The following is a 17266-nucleotide window of genomic DNA, read 5'->3' on the forward strand; positions in this document are numbered from 1 at the left end:
CTGGGGGCAAACCGGGTTTCGTCCAGTAGCAAATGGTCCCATCCCCCCACCCCTATGCTTTACCTACCTTTATCTTCTCATCTGAGTCGCACAGCATAGTGGATTGATGCGCCTCAGTTGTTTTCCACCCCAGGCAGTAATTCGGAAGATAAATCTTCTCTAAACTGCACACATGCAAACAGTGCGTGAAACATGCACTCAGCGAAGTGTTTGTTAAACCGGTAGGATCCCACCCCTGAAATCATGCCTTCTATTGGGCACTCACATTTCCAATACAGGCAGTTCTCAACTTTACAACAGTTCATTTAGTGATTGTCCAAAGATACAATGGCACGAAAAAAAAGGACTTATGACCATTTTTCACAGTTACAACCTTTGTTGTATTCCCCATGTAATCATAATTCAGACAGTTGGCAATTGATTCATTTATGATGACTCAAGGTGATCATTGTTTGCGACCTTCTAACAAGCAAAATCAATGGGGAAACGAGATTCACTTAACAACCCTATTATTAACTTAACAACTGCAGTGATTCACTTAACAACTAACGCAAGAAATTCATCAAGGGAGGGGAACAATTCACTTAACAATTGTTTTGCTTAGCCACAGAAATTGTGGGCACAACTGTGGCAATAAGTTGAGGACTACCTGTATTGGTCTACCTCGTAGGATGATTTTAAGGAAGAGTATGGAGATGATTGGATATCAAGTGCCATAATTACATAAGCAAAATGATCTGCAATTGCTAAGGAATCTTTCCTATTCAGAGTGCAGTATTCAAATATAGCCCATGAATAGTTTTTTTTTTTAAACTGGAAAGAGAAATCTTTTCAGAATGTAGGTGATTTTCAATTATTAGCAAACTACATTGAATACTTCTTCGGCCAAATTGGGCCTTTATGGTGCTAGACTAGAGCACAGGGATATAGGACCTCACTGTCCATTATATGTGCTGCATCCCTCTAAGTCAGTGATGACAAACATTTTCAGCATCGAGTGCCGAAAACAGAGCACTTTATATGCGCTCTTCTAGCTCGCAACAAGGAAGAGGAGCTGCCCAGGGGACATGCATGTGCCAGAAAATGAACCTGGTTTCCAGTGCGTGCATGCACGCCAGCCAACAAGTCTTCCAGTTACTGCCGCACAAACACACACGCCGATCAGCTGTCTGGCGCGCATTCTCACGCCGGAAAACAGAAGACCAGCTCTTTCGGTTTCCGGCACTACCACACGTATAAAAGGCCAGTTGATTGTTGCCTGTGCATGCACGGCAGAAACCCGGAAGAGGAGCGGGTGATGCCGCACATGCCGGGTGACATGGCTCTGCCAGCCCCTTTCGGGCATGCGTGCCATAGGTTCTCCATCACGGTTCGAAGCGATCCCAATTTCCAGGACTTCAGACTCAGTATTGGAAGTTTCTTCCAGAACCTTTCATTTCTCTATAAAATCTGACTTCTTAGAGATCTGCTGCAAAATCAGATGCCAAAATACTGGAAGGGTAGTGTGATATATCTGGAGGACACCAGATGGTGTATAACCTACAGTCCACAGATCTGGATACAGCATGCCATAAGCTCCAGACTCTACTTTTGAATGCAAAAGTCAGTTTGTCAAAAGCTTCATGAATGAAAGGCTTTCTTTTTTCCCCCAAAGGCAACATTTCCGTGGACACCAGAGACAGGACCTTCCTGCTATTAAGGAAGGTCAAGCTGCCTGTGACCGAAGGGTCTAAGGACATACAACAGAAGGCAGATGGACTCGTGCCATCTGGCCTACCTTATGGCTCCCTAAACCAGCCAGTTGCCTGGGGTGCGATGGTGGATATCACCTGGAATTAAGTTTCAATTTCCAATCCAACCAACTTCTGGAGGTAGGAAAGAGGTCCTGCCTCATTAGTCTCTCGTGCGGATGGACACAGAGCAATAACATGATCTTTGACTCCGCAGCCAAGTTCCACAAGGAAAGGAAAGGATCTAGGATTGAGAGACCGAAGGTCCGTGGGGCGGCCCAAGTCATTTAGATAGAAAAGGGATCCCTCCTGCTCTCAAGAAGTCACAATGTTAGCCTCTTTACTAACTTAGCAGAGGTGGATTCCTACTGGTTCAGACTGGTTCAGCCGATAGTAGATAGTAAGAGCCAAGGTGGCGCAGTGGTTAGAGTGCAGTACTGCAGGCCACTTCAGCTAACTGCTAACTGCAGTTCGGCGGTTCAAATCTCACCGGCTCAAGGTTGACTCAGCCTTCCATTCTTCTGAGGTGGGTAAAATGAGGGCCCAAACTGTGGGGGGCGATATGCTGACTCTGTAAACCACTTAGAGAGGGCTGAAAGTCCTATGAAGTGGTATATAAGTCGAACTGCTATTGCTAACTTGGCTGGACATGTACCCGAACCGGTTCTATACTCAGTGGCGCCATCTTGATTTTCAAGTGCAGAACAATCTTCATCGAAAAAATGAACTCCCCCCCCCCTTTTCTAATGTTGTTCGCACGCGTAGGCCTTTTTAGGTGCAAATGCACATTTTTTGCGCACCGAACTGGTAGTAATGCCAGCAGGAAACCACCCCTGTACCTTGGGTACTATTGGAAGTGCTTTCCATTACCTGACAACATGAGGTGTCAGCAATAATTTTCCTCCTAGGATTAACTCCCAGGGCCCTGCCTCATGGTAGGGTTACTCCTAATGCACTGTGAATTCCTTTCCCCATAGAGGTAGTCAGTCCTATTCAAGAATTGCCTAGCAAGATTGTAGTGGATAATGTGCCACAAGGTACAGGAAGCCCCACCCTATGAGGGTAGTCCTCAACTTACAACTGTTCATTTAGTCACTACTCAAAGTTTAGAACTTAATAGAACTTAAAAACACGACTTGTAACCAGACTTCACACTTATGACTGTCGCAGTATTCCCCATTGTCACATGATCAAAATTAGGGCATTTTGCAATCAACATGCATTTACTATTGTTGTATTCCACACGCACTACTTTTTCAAGTAAGGTGTAGAACATATCAAAACACCTGTTTCTATTTTCCACACAACAGCCATGTTGGGTTAAGAGAGAGTGACTGGCCCAAAGTCACCCTGCTGGCTTTCATGGTTAAAATGGGATTTCAACTCAAGGTCTCCCACTTCCTAGCCTGGTGCTATAACCACTAGACCAAACTGTTGCAGTATTCTAGGTCGAGCAATCACCACTTGCAACCTTCACAGTTGGCTTCCAATGTGGAGAATCGATGGTGGAAGTCAGACTCTCTGGATGAGAGGATGATTCACTTAACAATTGCAGTGATTTTTTAAACAGTATCTGTTAAACAAATGGGCAAGATTCGCTTTGCAACAGAAATTCCTGTCCCAATTTTGGTCGTAAGTCAAGGACTAGCCCAATAACAACCCTGTATCACTGCACAGTACTGCAGGCTACTTCTGCTGCCTGTCGGCTGCCTGCAATTCAACAGTTTGATCCTGACTGGCTCAAGGTTGACTCATCCTTCCATCCTTCCGAGGTGGGTAAAATGAGGACTCAGATTGTTGGGGGCAAGAGGCTGACTCTGTAAACTGCTTAAAGTGCTGTAAAGCACTGTGAAGCAGTATATAAGTCTAAGTGCCATTGCTATTGCTATGAAGTGATCCCAAGGTGGGTCAGACTTTGTGTGGAGACTAATTCGTAATTCGTAATTTAATAAGCTTATATGCTGCCCAATCCCTTAGGACTGGGCGGCTTACAAATACAAGATAAAACCAATATAAAAATAGGGGAGAGGCAAAAACAATTTAAAAGAGACACACCATACACTCGACTTAGCTGGGGGCTGGACCCCATTCATGGGTCAACAGCCCCAGGAATGCCGGAACAGCCAGGTTTGGGTGGCTTTTTGGAAGGCCGCGAGGGTGGGAAGGGTCCGGATCTCTGCAGGTAGATCATTCCACAGGGCTGGAGCAGCTACAGAGAAGGCTCTCCCCCAAGGGGCCGCCAGCCGGCATTGTCCGGTCGATGGCACCCGGAGGAGGCCCAGTCTGTGAGTTCTTATCGGTGGTTGGGAGGTATGCAGCAGGAGGTGGTCTCGCAAATAGCTAGGTCCCAGGCCATGTAGGGCTTTAAAGGTAATAACCAGCACCTTGTAGCGTGTCCGGAGACCAATAGGGAGCCAGTGCAGCTCACGGAGGATAGGTGTAACATGGGTGTATTGAGGTACACCCGATATCGCTCGCGCGGCTGCATTCTGGATCAACTGTAGTCTCTGAACACTCTTCAAGGGCAGCCCCATGTAGAGTGTGTTGCACTGTATGTGCCGAGATATCACAATGGTACAACTTGTTCCTTGTTTGCCAGCAAGAAAAACAGGCCAGCAAGGTTAGCTGCCTCATTTTCTGCCAGCAATCCACTAATTAGTGACTGAGAGTAAACCAACTGAAGCTTGTTTTGTTTGCTGGCTAGCGATAATTAAAGCTATTGTTATTTTTTTTCCATTTTTCTTTGCTTGGATTTTTATTTAACTTTCCTGGAAATCAAGTTATAACAGAAGATTCCACAGGCTATATAATTCCTAAGCGGGAGGCTATCAACTTTCCCTGCAGCAGCTTCCCTAGGCAGTGTCCATAAAATGCAAATACATGCTAAGGGAAAAGTATTTAACGGAATCTTACTCCATTCAGACATGCCTGGAGGAAGTATGGGCAGGCAGGCAGGTCTCCTAACAGGATCACACCAACAAGCAGGCTTGGCACAGCAAAAGAACATTGCTTTTCAAGAGTGTCGTAAAGCTGTACTTGCCATGGCTTGAAAAGAGCCACAGCCCTGTGTGGAAATATTTGGGTACCGACATTAGTGGGTGAGGTCCTGTGGAAACGAGAGTGACTCACACTTGGTGCTTTCTCACTTTTATATCCTTCATTCTTCCCCTCTTAGGTAATTATATCCACCCTGGTGGCAGACTCATCTCGGTTTTGTGGTGCCTTCCTCCGTGCCAAACTGGTTCTCCCAGTAGCATGCCCAGAAATTCCCAGTTGGTGCCTGTTACATTCGAGGTCAAAGACGAGGGAGCAGAGAATTTGGGGACGGGGGAAATGAGAGGCTAAGAAGGCAATTTTTTTCTGTAGGGAAGGGAATGGGCTGAAAAACAGTGTGCAAAGCTTCTCTGAAAAACAGAGGTGATTCCAGCAGGTGCCAATGTTGCTTCACATGCTAAGTGGGAATTCCCATGTTAGAACTAACAATGTTTATGTGGTTGGCACAGCTTCAAGAAAACCAGCCTGGCAACCTTCCAGATCTGCAAGGCCTAATGTTGACTCCCTCTTCTTTGTGGCAACCCCTGCGATATTGGAACACTGCTATCATGTCTCCCCTAGTCCTTCTTTCTCTTAAACTAGACTTACCCAGTTCCTGCAACCGTTCTCCATATGTCCAGTCCCCTAATCATCTTTTTTGCTCTTCTCTGCACTCTTTCGAGAGTCTCCACATCTTTTCTACATCGTGATGACCCAAACTGAATGCAGTATTCCAAGTGTGGCCTTAGCAAGGCATTATAAATTGGTATTAACACATTTCACATGATCTTGATTCTATCCCTCTGTTTATGCGGCCTAGAACTGTGTTGGCTTTTTTGGCAGCTGCTGCACACTGCTGGCTCATATTTAAATGGTTGCCCACTAGGACTCCAAGATACCTTTCACAGTTACTACTATTGAGCAAGGTACCACCTATACTGTACCTGTGCATTTTGTTTTTGTTGCCCAAATGTAGAACCTTACTCTTTTCACCATTGAATTTCAATTTATTAGATAGTGCTCAATGTTCAAGTTTCTATTCTATTCTATTCTATTCTCTGTCCATCTTGACTGGGGAGAGGCACAATGCTTTAGATATAGGGTCAGTTGAAGCAACCCGTAATGTTTTAACAGAATAACAGAGTTGAAAGGGACTTTGGAGGTCTTCTAGTCCAACCCCCTGCTCAGGTAGGAAACCCTATATCAGTTCAGACAAATGGTTGCCCAGTTTTGAGTAGAGATCTAAAACTTTCACAAATTAAGCATTCTTTCCCATGTTGGTGATTTGTATCTTGTGGGATCACAAGTAGTCCTCAACTTACAACCCTTCATTTATCAACACTTTGAAGTTAAAATGTCAATGAAAAAGTGACTTGGGACTGATCCTCACACCCTTACGGTCACACGATCGAAGTCGGGTGCTAAATAACCGGCATGTATTTACAGCAACCTTGGGTTCTTTAATTGTTATTTTTGACCATTTCCCTGCCAGCTTCTGACAAGCAAAGTCAATGGAAGAAGCCAGATTCACTTAATGGCCAAATTATGATTTTTAAAGGTCATAAAATAGGTCATGACTAATGGCTGCCTTAGCAATGGAAATTCTCATCCCATTCATTTGTGATCATACGTTGAGGACTAGCTGTACAATGTAAATCCACTTAATATGTTCCTGGTGCGTCAGCAGCCCCAACCTTTTGGCCACCAGGGAACGGTTCCATGGAGAAAGGATTTTCCGCGAACCAGAAGGGGCGTGGTTTCACATATTGCCTGCATCTCATGGATGGCGCTTTGCTTGCTTGCGTGCTTTCTGCCATGCTGTGGCCGAGTGCCGATCCCTGGCCAGGGTTGAGGTAAGGGTGGGGATCCCAGTGTTAAGTCCAGGGGTGGGATTCAGTCCAGGGGTGGGATTCAGTCGGTTCAGACCACTTTGGGCAATTGGATGTTAATTTTAATCTGGTTCACTGAACTGGTAGTTACAAGGACCAGTTGACCCTACCCACCCACCCCCTCCTCTCCTAGGATTCTCCAGGCAGCCCGTTCATCATGCCAGCTAAGTGCAAGGCTTGTACGGAGCTCTTGGAGGGCAGAAAACGGGCCCACCGGAAGTATCAGATGTCTGGAAATGGGCCCATTTACAGCTCCGGAGGCTCTCCAGACCCTGGGAAGGCTGTTTTCGCCCTTCCGGAGGCTCGAACAAAAGCCTCCAGAGCCTGGGGAGGGCAGAAATACACACCTTCTGCCATCCCAGTGGTGCAGGAAGCCAACTAGGCCACACCCCCATGGCCAAGCCCACCCATCATCCAGACAGAGAACCGGTTGCTTAAATTTTTCAATCTCACCCCTGGTTAAGTCATATATTGAACCCTTTTGGAAATGTTTTCTGATTTGCAATTCTGTGTTGAAGCAGCCCTTGGGAGGGGAGAAGATGAGCTTCTGCCAAAGAAAGTTCCTGATTCTCATGTTTTGTGACATGGAAAGCAGAGGGATGGATGAAACTGTGTGAATCATGATCTGGTGATAAGACACAGGAAACCTCAGGAAGCAATGGTGGCTGAGCCATTCTAGTAACTCTAATTAAATAACTCCAGAAGACTATCTCACAAACCTGTCTACAGCAGTGAGTTATGTTGGGATGGGGTATGCAGCAGGGGTGGGTTCATACCAGTTCTAACCTCTTCTATAGAAGAGGTTCCACAAATCTACAGTGCCGTTTAGAACCAGTTCCAGCTCCCTCCCTCCACCCGTCTGCATACATCATCAAGATGACGAGTGAAAGGAGGAATTCTGGGAGTTGAAGTCCACAAGTCTTAAAGCTGTCAAGTTTGAACACCCCTGGGTTTTTTTTCTCTAAAAAGTTAGAGGTGCAAGGGCCTTGTAACTTGACAGCTTTAAGACTTGTGGACTTCATTGCCAGAGTTCCTGAGCCAACATTTTTGGTTGCTAAACAAGAGTGTTGTTAAGTGAGTTTCATCACATTTTACAAGTTGCCCATGCCCACCCAGTCACATGGCTGGCAAGCCACTCCCACAAAGCAGGCCACACCTACAGAAGAGGTTCTAAAAAAATTTGAAACCCACCACTGGTGTGCAGGTAGTCCTCATTTGTTTAGCAATCATTCAAAGTTACCGTGGCACTGAAAAAACTTATGACTGGTCCTCGCACTTGTGACAATAGCAGCATCCCCATAGCCGTGGGAATTTGGGTGCTTAGCAACCAGCATGTATTTAAGACAGTTGCAGCATCCTGGGCTCATGTAATTACTATTTGTGACCTTCCCAGCTGATTTTTAACAAGCAAAGTCATTGCTGGAAACTGGGTTCGCTCAACGACCATGGGATTCACTTCACGACTGCAGTGATTCACATAACAGCCGTAGGAGAAAAAATAAATGATTGTAAAATTGGGTACAACTCATTTAACAATCATCTGGTTTAACAATGGAAATTCTGGTGCCAGTTGTGTAGTCATAAGTTGTGGACTAAATGCCTATACAGAATTTTGGAGTTCACTTCTCACAGCCTCTTTTCCTTACCATCTACTCTTCGCTCTCCTGAACTCACTGTGGAATTATATGCAGCTGGTACACACACCTGCGCACTAATTTATTTTGTTCAGAATTCCACTCTAAATGTCACAAGTTCATGTTTATCCATGAACTTCTGCCACTGCAGAACTCTTCCGTTGCAAAGAGGCAAATCTGCCACTGTTGGGCCAGCACCCCCAGAAGTAGCAATTGGGCAGCTCATAAATTCAAATAAATAAAGATTAAATGATGGAAGAGAAGAGAGAAAAGCAAAGCATGGAGCAATTTCAAAATGAGAAACTTTGAAATTGATTATTTGGTGCTGAATAAAAATAGGTGTAAATACGAGGGAGTGAATGGGGATGTTAGCACACATCTGTGCCCAGAATGAAAGGTGTGGAGGTACATGAATAGAGCCATGAATATCACCATAGAGGTCAAACTGCTACCCTTCCAATGAGAAAACCTATGAAAGAAAAAGACTTTACAGGCAGTCCTCGACTTATGATCATAATTGAGCCCCAAGTATCTGTTGCTAAGTGAGACATTTAAGTTAGTTTTGCGACCTTTCTTGCCACAGTTGTTCAGTGAATCCTGCAGTTGTTAAGTTAGTAACACGGTTGTTTAACTGAAACTGGCTTCCCCATTAACTTTGCTTGTCAGAAGATCTCAAGGATAATATGAGTCAGTTGCAAGCACCTGAATTTTGATTGTATGGCCATGGAGATACTGCAACCGCCGTACGTGTGGAAAATGGTGCTAAGTCACTTTTTTCAGGGCTGTTAAATGAACAGTTGTAAGTTGAGGACTACCTGTATAACGTTCCTACTTCAAAGAATGTCCTGATGCAACCTAAGACTTTTTCTTTCAATTAAATGTATTCATATGGGAAAGAATTCAAAGAGTTGAACAAGGAATAAAAATGTGGTCTGATGTTTGAAGGTTGCTGGGATGTAGATGCCCAGTGAAATCCCAGTGATAAACTCTTGGTGAGAAGGATGAAAATAGAAACCTGGGAAACAAACAGGGTGAAGGGTTCAAGGATGAGATAGCAACAAGGGGTGGGCTGTAGGATTTTGAATCCGTAACTTTGGCGAGAAAGTACAATACAGCACATGAGAAAATTCCCATCTCTGAGACGTTCTTTTTCTTTTCATAGCAACCTAGGAAATACACTGAATGGGGAGAACATGATAGGGCCTAATCCCAATCACAACCCCAATCCTAAACCCAACCCCAAGGCTGACCCTTACCCTAAACCCAACCTTAACAACAACTGTAACAACAACCCCAATTCCAACCCCAATCCTAACTCCAACCCCAACCCTTATCCCAACCCAATCCTAACTCCAACTAACCCCAATCCAACCCTAACTCCACACCCAGGACTAATCCCAACCCCAATCCTAATCCTAGCAAGTTTCACATCAGACCGAAGAATCTCGGTCTATATCAGGTCTCCTCCTGCCTGTTCCTTATTCCAGCCACCTGCCTCACCTCTTTGACTTCCAAATATTCCTTCATCAGTTCATCATAGCGTCGTTCCAGTTCCTCGTTACGTTCCAGGAGCATCTTTCCCAATTCCGCTGCCAACAGCAAGTCCTGTTCTTTCCTCTGAAGCAGCACCCCCAGATCCAAGTCTTCGGGGTCCCCTTCTCCCGCAGCTCCAGCGGCAGCAGCATTCCCCACAAAGGGTGGCTGGCCCTCACCCCCAAAAGGATAGTACTCATCCCCCAGAGCTGGTGGGGGAGTCAGAGGGAAAGGACTTCGAAGCGGCTCTTCCTCTGAGTTCCTGGAGGAAGCCATGAAGCCATGGAGTCTCGAGAATAGTCTAGGAAGACTTGTCCCTCAGACTGGTTAGACTGGGGAGATTTTACAAGCCAGGATGCTGGCGGGTTACACTGGATGCAGGCGGGTTCAAAAGGCCAGAGAAAAAGCTGGCATGCAGGACCCGGCTTGTCCTATTTCCCCATAGAACAAGTTGCCTTCAGGAAAAGAAACCCACAGGTGATCTACACCATCCAAGGTTCCAGGGGAGACATCAAACTCTTGAGATCCACCAAAGCTCCGTAGTCGGACAATCAACCTGGGCGATCTCCAATTCCTTTCCTTCTGATCAGGTTTCGCTGTTTACTTCCCGATTCCAGCCTCCACCCTCCCAGGCGACAGGTGAGATTTGACGCTGCTTGCTCCACCTTTTCTCTCTCACAGCCTCACCTGTTGCTAGTGTTTCTCCTCTCCTGGGAAATTTCTGACAGTGCAGTTTTTCCACCGCCTTGGTGTATCACAAAAGCAACCAAATCCTGTGGCTTAAAAGCAAGAGAAAAACATCTTCCCAAGCCTGTTTTCTCGAATGCCCAGATTTTTTCTAGGTCAAACCACATTTTTTTGATCTTGGATTATTGGGGTCACACAGCCTGAAGTTATTTCCCACCAAAAGTAGTTCTCTGAACCTTTAAATGGGAGGTGCCAGGTGAACAGGGCCATCCAGGTGAAATTTAAACTCTCAAGGGTGAAAGCACCAGTTTAGGCTGCATTTTTTTTTAATTTCCTTTCTTCTCAAATGGTTTCCGTTTATTTTCTGTTTCTTGCCTTTACAGCAAAGGTTACAAAAGGCTTTTAAGCACCTTTTGCAATTTCCTATTGCAGTTCGCAAACTGGAGATGGGATGAAACAAGTTGGTTGCAGACATCAGTACATTCATGGCAGAACTGAGATTTATAACTCTGCTCTCTTTAGCCGCTAGATTACATCTGACTCCCAAATATAATCATCCTCTGTGTTTTATGACAGAATTAGTCATTCCAGTTCTAATTCCTCCCGTCTTTAAATCCATATAGAATGCATAAGGAGTAAAACAGGTTTAAAAATACTCCACATCAAGCAAAGCAGGAAGCAATACAGAAATCTCCACATGTACGTTGATAAACATAAGCATGAAGAAAACTTTCATCTAAGGTTACAGCAAAGAATGGATAACATTTGCAAAACTGGAACATCACATAAAATGTATTTGTGTTCCATCTTTATTATTTTTTAGAAATAACTAATATCCACCACATTTTCTTCCTTTTCATTTTTCTTGTAAAAACAACTCTGTGAGGTAGGTTGAGTTGAGAGAGAGGGACTGACCCAAAGTCTTGCCTTCATGACTAAAGCAGGACTAGAATCCAGAGTCTGCTATTTTCCAGCCTGGTGCCTTAACTGTTAGACCAAACTGGTTGTCGGGCCACTTTATTTTAAAATGTCATTTATAAGCGTGACAATGGCATATGTAATCTCAATTTTTGGCAGAAAGCTTTGAAGATAAAGCAAAACTTCTACTATGTTCAAGACTGATTGATTGAAATCATGTATAAGAAGTCAGAAAATAAAATTGTTATGGCTTGGTTCAAATAACTTTTCACCCAAAATCAGATTTAAAAATATTGATGGAATGTCAGAAAACAAGGGAGAGGGTTTTTTTTTTTACCATGTGGGTAAAATATGGGAAGTTCTCCTAAAATAGTATATTAATATTGTTGTCGACAGAAGTTAACCAAGTTATAGCACTTCTAAAAGTATGATTGTAAATATGCTTTAAATAAAATTCAGATTCAAGCCAATTTTTAACCCCTGTGAATTAAGAAGCAACCTCATTCTTTTAACATTTCTTACAGTAAGTCGTTTTCATATATATCCAAGATCAACATTTGTTTAAAAGAAAAACCTCAAAAGAACTAAAAAGTTCTAAGGGAAAGCTACTGTGAACTAAACTTTGAAACCGGGATTAACATTAAACAATTAACTGGCCTAATTCCCATTCAGTCTAAAAGATGTTTAATAAATGGGGTATCAAGCAGAAACCATTTGAGTGAATAATTTAATAATCTAATTCTGGTGATAGATCTGTAAGATAAAGGTAAAGGTTCTCCTCATACATATGTGCTAGTTGTTCCTGACTCTAGAGGGCAGTGCTCATCCCAGTTTCAAAGCCAAAGAGCCAGAACTGTCTGAAGACATCTCCATGGTCATGTGGCCGGCATGACTAAATACTGAAGGCGGAAGGAATGCTGTTACCATCCTACCAAAGGTGGTTCCTACTTTTCTACTTGCATTTTTATGTGCTTTTGAACTGCTAGGTTGGCAGAAGTGGGACAAGTAACAGGAGCTCACTCTGTTATGCAGCACTAGGGATTCAAACCGCTGAACGACCGACCTTTCTGATTGCCACCGCATCCCTATAGACCTGAGATAGATCTGAGATTGGACCAATTTTATCAATACAGATAGCCCTCAACTTATGATCACAATTGAACCCCAAATTTATATTGTTAAGTGAGAAATTTATTAAGTGAGATTTGCCCCATTATATGACTTTTCTTCCCATGGTTGTTAAGTGAATCACTGCAGTTGTTAAATTAGTAACACAGTTGTTAAGTGAATCTGGTTTCCCCATTGACTTTGCTTCTCAGAACACCGCAAAAAATGTTCACATGATCTTGGGACACCACAACCGATATAAATATGAACCAGTTGTCAAGCACCCAAACGTAAATCTTATGACCATTGGCTACAATAGTCATAAGTGTGAAAATGGACATGTCACATTTTTCAGAGCCAACGTAACTTTGAACGGTCACTAAACAAATTGTTGTAAATCGAGAACCACCTGTATATAAAAAAATATAGTTGTGGACTTGACCTCAACAATTTACTCCCAAAAATATTTTACGCCTGAAGCAGATTTCAAAATCAAACTTTTAGCACTGCAGGGAAAAAAAACAAGCAATACATTTTTACTTCTGTAGGTATAAAACTGGCTGAATTTGATATCCACCTGCTGAATTAAACTACTTTGTTCACTTGCTAGCTGGCTAGCTGTCAACTTCAAAACTTGATTGATAATATCCAGTTCTACTACCAGATCAAGGAAAAAGTCAGGCGAGATATCAAAAAAATGCAATCTGTTCTACTGAGGAGTGCCAGCCCTTTCAGATTTCAACAACTTTTGTTCAGATTAATAACCTTGACTTTGTTATAATTGCTGACTAATTAGTTTTCTCTGCCAATTAGTTAAAGCTTAAATTGAGGACAAGAAGCCCAGATTAAGCTGTCAGCAAAAAATAAACAGGATAAACTCCTAGCAGAGATGGGTTGCTGCCGGTTCGGCCAAACCGGTAGAGGAATTCAGGCCTGGGTCACAGAACCAGCAGCAATCCAGGCCTGCCACGCTCCTGAACCGGCTCCCTCGCTGGCGCTGGGCCGCAGCCATTTTGGATTTTAGTGACTCCGTGTGCGAAGTTCACTGTAAATTGTTACAGTGAAGTGTGCATGTGCAGTCACTAAAATCCAAAACGGCGGTGGCCAAGCGGCAGCGAGGGAGCCGGTTTTACAACAATTTACACTGAAGAGCGCATGTTGCGCGCATGTTACGCACGGGTTGCGAATCGGCAGTAATGCCAGCAGCAACCCATCCCTGCACCCCCAGATATATTAGTGGATGGAAAAAAATCTCCTTCAATATATTGCAATATTACTAACAAAAAAGTGCAGCCAAAACAGTCTAATTTAAAATCTCAGGGACTTGGGGTGTTGAAGGACTAGAGGTGACATGACAGTAGCATTTCAATATTTGAGAGGCTCCCACAAAGAAGAGGTGGTCCACCTATTCTACAAAGCACCTTAAGGTAGGTAAAGAAGCAATGGATGGAAACTAATCAAGGAGAGAAGCAACCCAGTACTAAGGAAAAAAATTCCTTTGCAATTACAATTGCCCCATCTTCTGACCATGTCTCCTATGATTATATACATACATACATACATACATACATACATACATACATACATACACACACACACACACACACACACACATATATATATATTGGGTTTCTGTCTGGATGGTCTCTTGTGACGAGCCTAATGACAGAGAGTGGAAGTGTGACCTTCCTCCCATACTTGGGCATACCAGGGGTTGTGACTTTAAGTATATACCTCCCACCCTGGCTGGCTGATAAGGAGTCGTTCTCTGTAGCTCAAATGGTTAACTCCCTGCCTGGGAGGCAATGGAGCACAGGTTCGATTCCCAAACTTGGGTATGGCTAGCTGATGAGAGCTAAATAGCTTGAAATAGATCTATACTAGTCTCCCTTTATTTATTTATCAGCATAAATATAACATATATATATATATATATATATATATATATATATATATATATATATATATATATATATATATATATATATATATATATATATGTATATATATATATATATAAGGTGTGCGTGTGTGTGCGTAATGTCTCATATAAGAAACCTGTCTCCTGACCATATATACTGCTCAAGAGATACATTTCATGCCCCTGGAAGGACTAGAACTCGCCATCTCCTGGTGATTGGTCTAAAGTCATCCAGCCTCCTTTCATGCCAAAGGACTATGGTAGAAAACTAGATTTCACCATCTTGTTTTTAGCCTGGTGCTTTAGCTCAAACTGGCTCTTGCCAAATCCAACTGATTTAAGCACTCACAGACAAAAGAGATTAAAATTTAACATGGCTTCTGCCTCAAATCCGCTTTTTACAAATAACATGAAAGCCCTCTGGTATCTTTACCTCCTCCAGTAAACGGGAGGTACTGCCAGCATTTTATCTGAGTTGCTGGGAAGATAATCCCCCGCATTTCTTTCCCCAGTTCAAGAGCAGTAACTTCCTCCTCTATTTTACAGGAAAATTCCCTTCCAATTTTTAGAAGAGGGAAGAGCTGGAGTGACTGGCTGTCCCTGTGTTGATTCTGCTTGCTTAAAAGGAATAAATGTGTATTCCCACTTGAAGGTTGACTGTCACTCCTGTGAATGTTGGCGTCGCATTGATTTGTTCCACAGTTCAGACCTGAAAACACTTGATCGATATTCCTGGCTCCAGCCTGGCTCTTCCTCTCCCTGCAAGAGATGACTAATAATTATGGGCCCCTGGGTGGGGCCCGACTAGTAACCAATGCGAAATCCGGTGAAACAACTGGCCGCTGTGATACAATTGTATAATAATAATAATAATAATAATAATAATAATAATAATAATAACAACAACAACAACAACTCCGCCGTTGCCGGTCCCAAGCCCGGATGAGAAAGAAGGAGGGTTGGGGTCAGGTTGGCATCTGGTCCCGTAAAAAAACCCCCGCCAACCCATACAATATGGTGAAAAAAACAAATAAGAATTCCATACCGCATCGGTCGTCGCGCGGGTTAACAAGGGCCGCGGCGGATGTTGGGGTCCCTGGACATCCGTCGACAAGTGGGCTACAAGTGGACCAGCCAACAAAACGACAAAAATATAGTGCAGATGAAAACCGTGCCATAATGGCCTGTTACTACAACTCAGAGCCAGAAAAAAGAGGCTATTTAAAGCGAATGTATGAATTATGGAAACAACAATATCCAGATTCAAATGTTAGTGAACAACGACTAGCAGATCAAAGGTGATTTATTATACGGAATAAAGTGTTTAGTAAAGTTGAACATGAGGAAATTCAGGCAAATTGCAAAACCCAAAAAACAATATCACAAGCGGAAATAACTGATATTCAAGACACAACTAAAGACATAGTAGAACTCCCAGAAGAAGCTCTCGGGGAGGAAATAACACTACCACCACTAGAACCAGTTATCACTGAACCAGCTGATGAACTAACTCAAAAACAAAAAGAATTGAAGGATAAGATCATGGAGCATTTTCTGCTTAATGAGGAAAGGCAACGTTTACCATCACTAAAAACTGTGCCTAAGAAAATTTTGGCCCCTATCATGAAAATGGTTAATGCAGTGTTTTCAACAATTGAATCGGGATCCATCTTGGAAACGAACCAGTTAATGTACAGCACAGCTGTAATAGTCACTAATGAACTAGGCATTAAAATCAAAGTACCTAGTCACACAACAGAAAAAGCATCAAAGCCAAAGTGGAAAATCCAATTAGAACAAAAAGTCAAAAAATTAAGGGCAGATGCTAGTAACTTAAAGAACATGCATGAGCAACGGCTTAAAAACAACAAAATCATAGATCGGCTAATCAGAAGATATAGATTGGATACAAGAAACATCAATGAAGCTGTAGAGATTGTAAAACAGCAGATAACAGCAACAGCTAGAAAAATTGAAAGATATGAGGCACGGATCATCCAATATAAACAAAATCAACAATTTTGATCAGACCAACGGCGTTTTTATCAAAGTCTTAATGTGAATGGTGACACCAAAAGTGAAAAACCAGAAAAACAGGCCACAGTTGAATTCTGGAAAGAATTGTGGGAAAATGCAAAGGACTACAATAAGGAAGCAAAGTGGATACATGACTTTGAGAAAAGCATTGGCAACAAACAAATGCAAGTATTAGAAATAACAACTGAGATGATCAAAAATCGAGTAAAAAAGGTAAAGAATTGGACATCACCTGGAAAGGACCAATTACATGGTTTCTGGCTCAAATATCTGACCAGTTTACATGCAATATTGGCCAGGCAACTGAATGAAATTTTACAAAAAGGCCAAATTGATAAATGGTTGACAACTGGAAAAACATACTTGATTCAGAAAGATGCAACTAAAGGAACAACACCTGAAAACTACAGACCAATAACATGCTTGCCAACAACCTTCAAATTACCCACAGGCATTATTGCAGATAACATGATGGATTATTTGGAAACAAACAACATCTTGCCAGTAGAGCAAAAAGGCAACAAAAGAAGAAGCAGGGGCACAAAAGATCAGCTCCTAATTGATAAAATGATATTAGAAAATTGTAAGAACAGAAAAACGAACTTGAATATGGTCTGGATTGATTACAAAAAGGCATTTGACTCACTGCCACATAGTTGGATCATAAAATGCTTAGAAACAACTGGCATTAGCAAAAATATTACATCCTTTACTGAAAAGGCGATGAAACAATGGAGAACTGAGTTGGCAGTAGGGAATGAGATCTACGGAATGGTT

The 17266-nt window shown here is 42.8% G+C and overlaps 1 protein-coding gene across 2 annotated transcripts in view; it reads right to left on the reverse strand.

Moving 5' to 3' along the window:
• The window catches only part of BICDL2 (BICD family like cargo adaptor 2), a 31635-nt gene extending 21217 nt beyond the window's left edge, over positions 1–10418 (reverse strand). Inside the window, exon 1 of one of the 2 annotated variants that reach the window (XM_014059287.2) lies at positions 9787–10418. In XM_014059287.2, coding sequence (XP_013914762.2) covers positions 9787–10095 — 309 coding nt within the window. In that variant the 5' untranslated portion in view covers positions 10096–10418. The remainder of the gene's footprint in view (positions 1–9786) is intronic. The other variant, XM_014059288.2, reaches the window with a different exon arrangement.
• Positions 10419–17266: the final 6848 nt, after the last annotated feature.

Source organism: Thamnophis sirtalis, unplaced genomic scaffold (genome assembly GCF_051295495.1).
Source record: "Thamnophis sirtalis isolate CommonGarterSnake01/CBP01778 unplaced genomic scaffold, rThaSir2_p1.2 scaffold_4, whole genome shotgun sequence".
Lineage (NCBI taxonomy): Eukaryota > Metazoa > Chordata > Lepidosauria > Squamata > Natricidae > Thamnophis > Thamnophis sirtalis.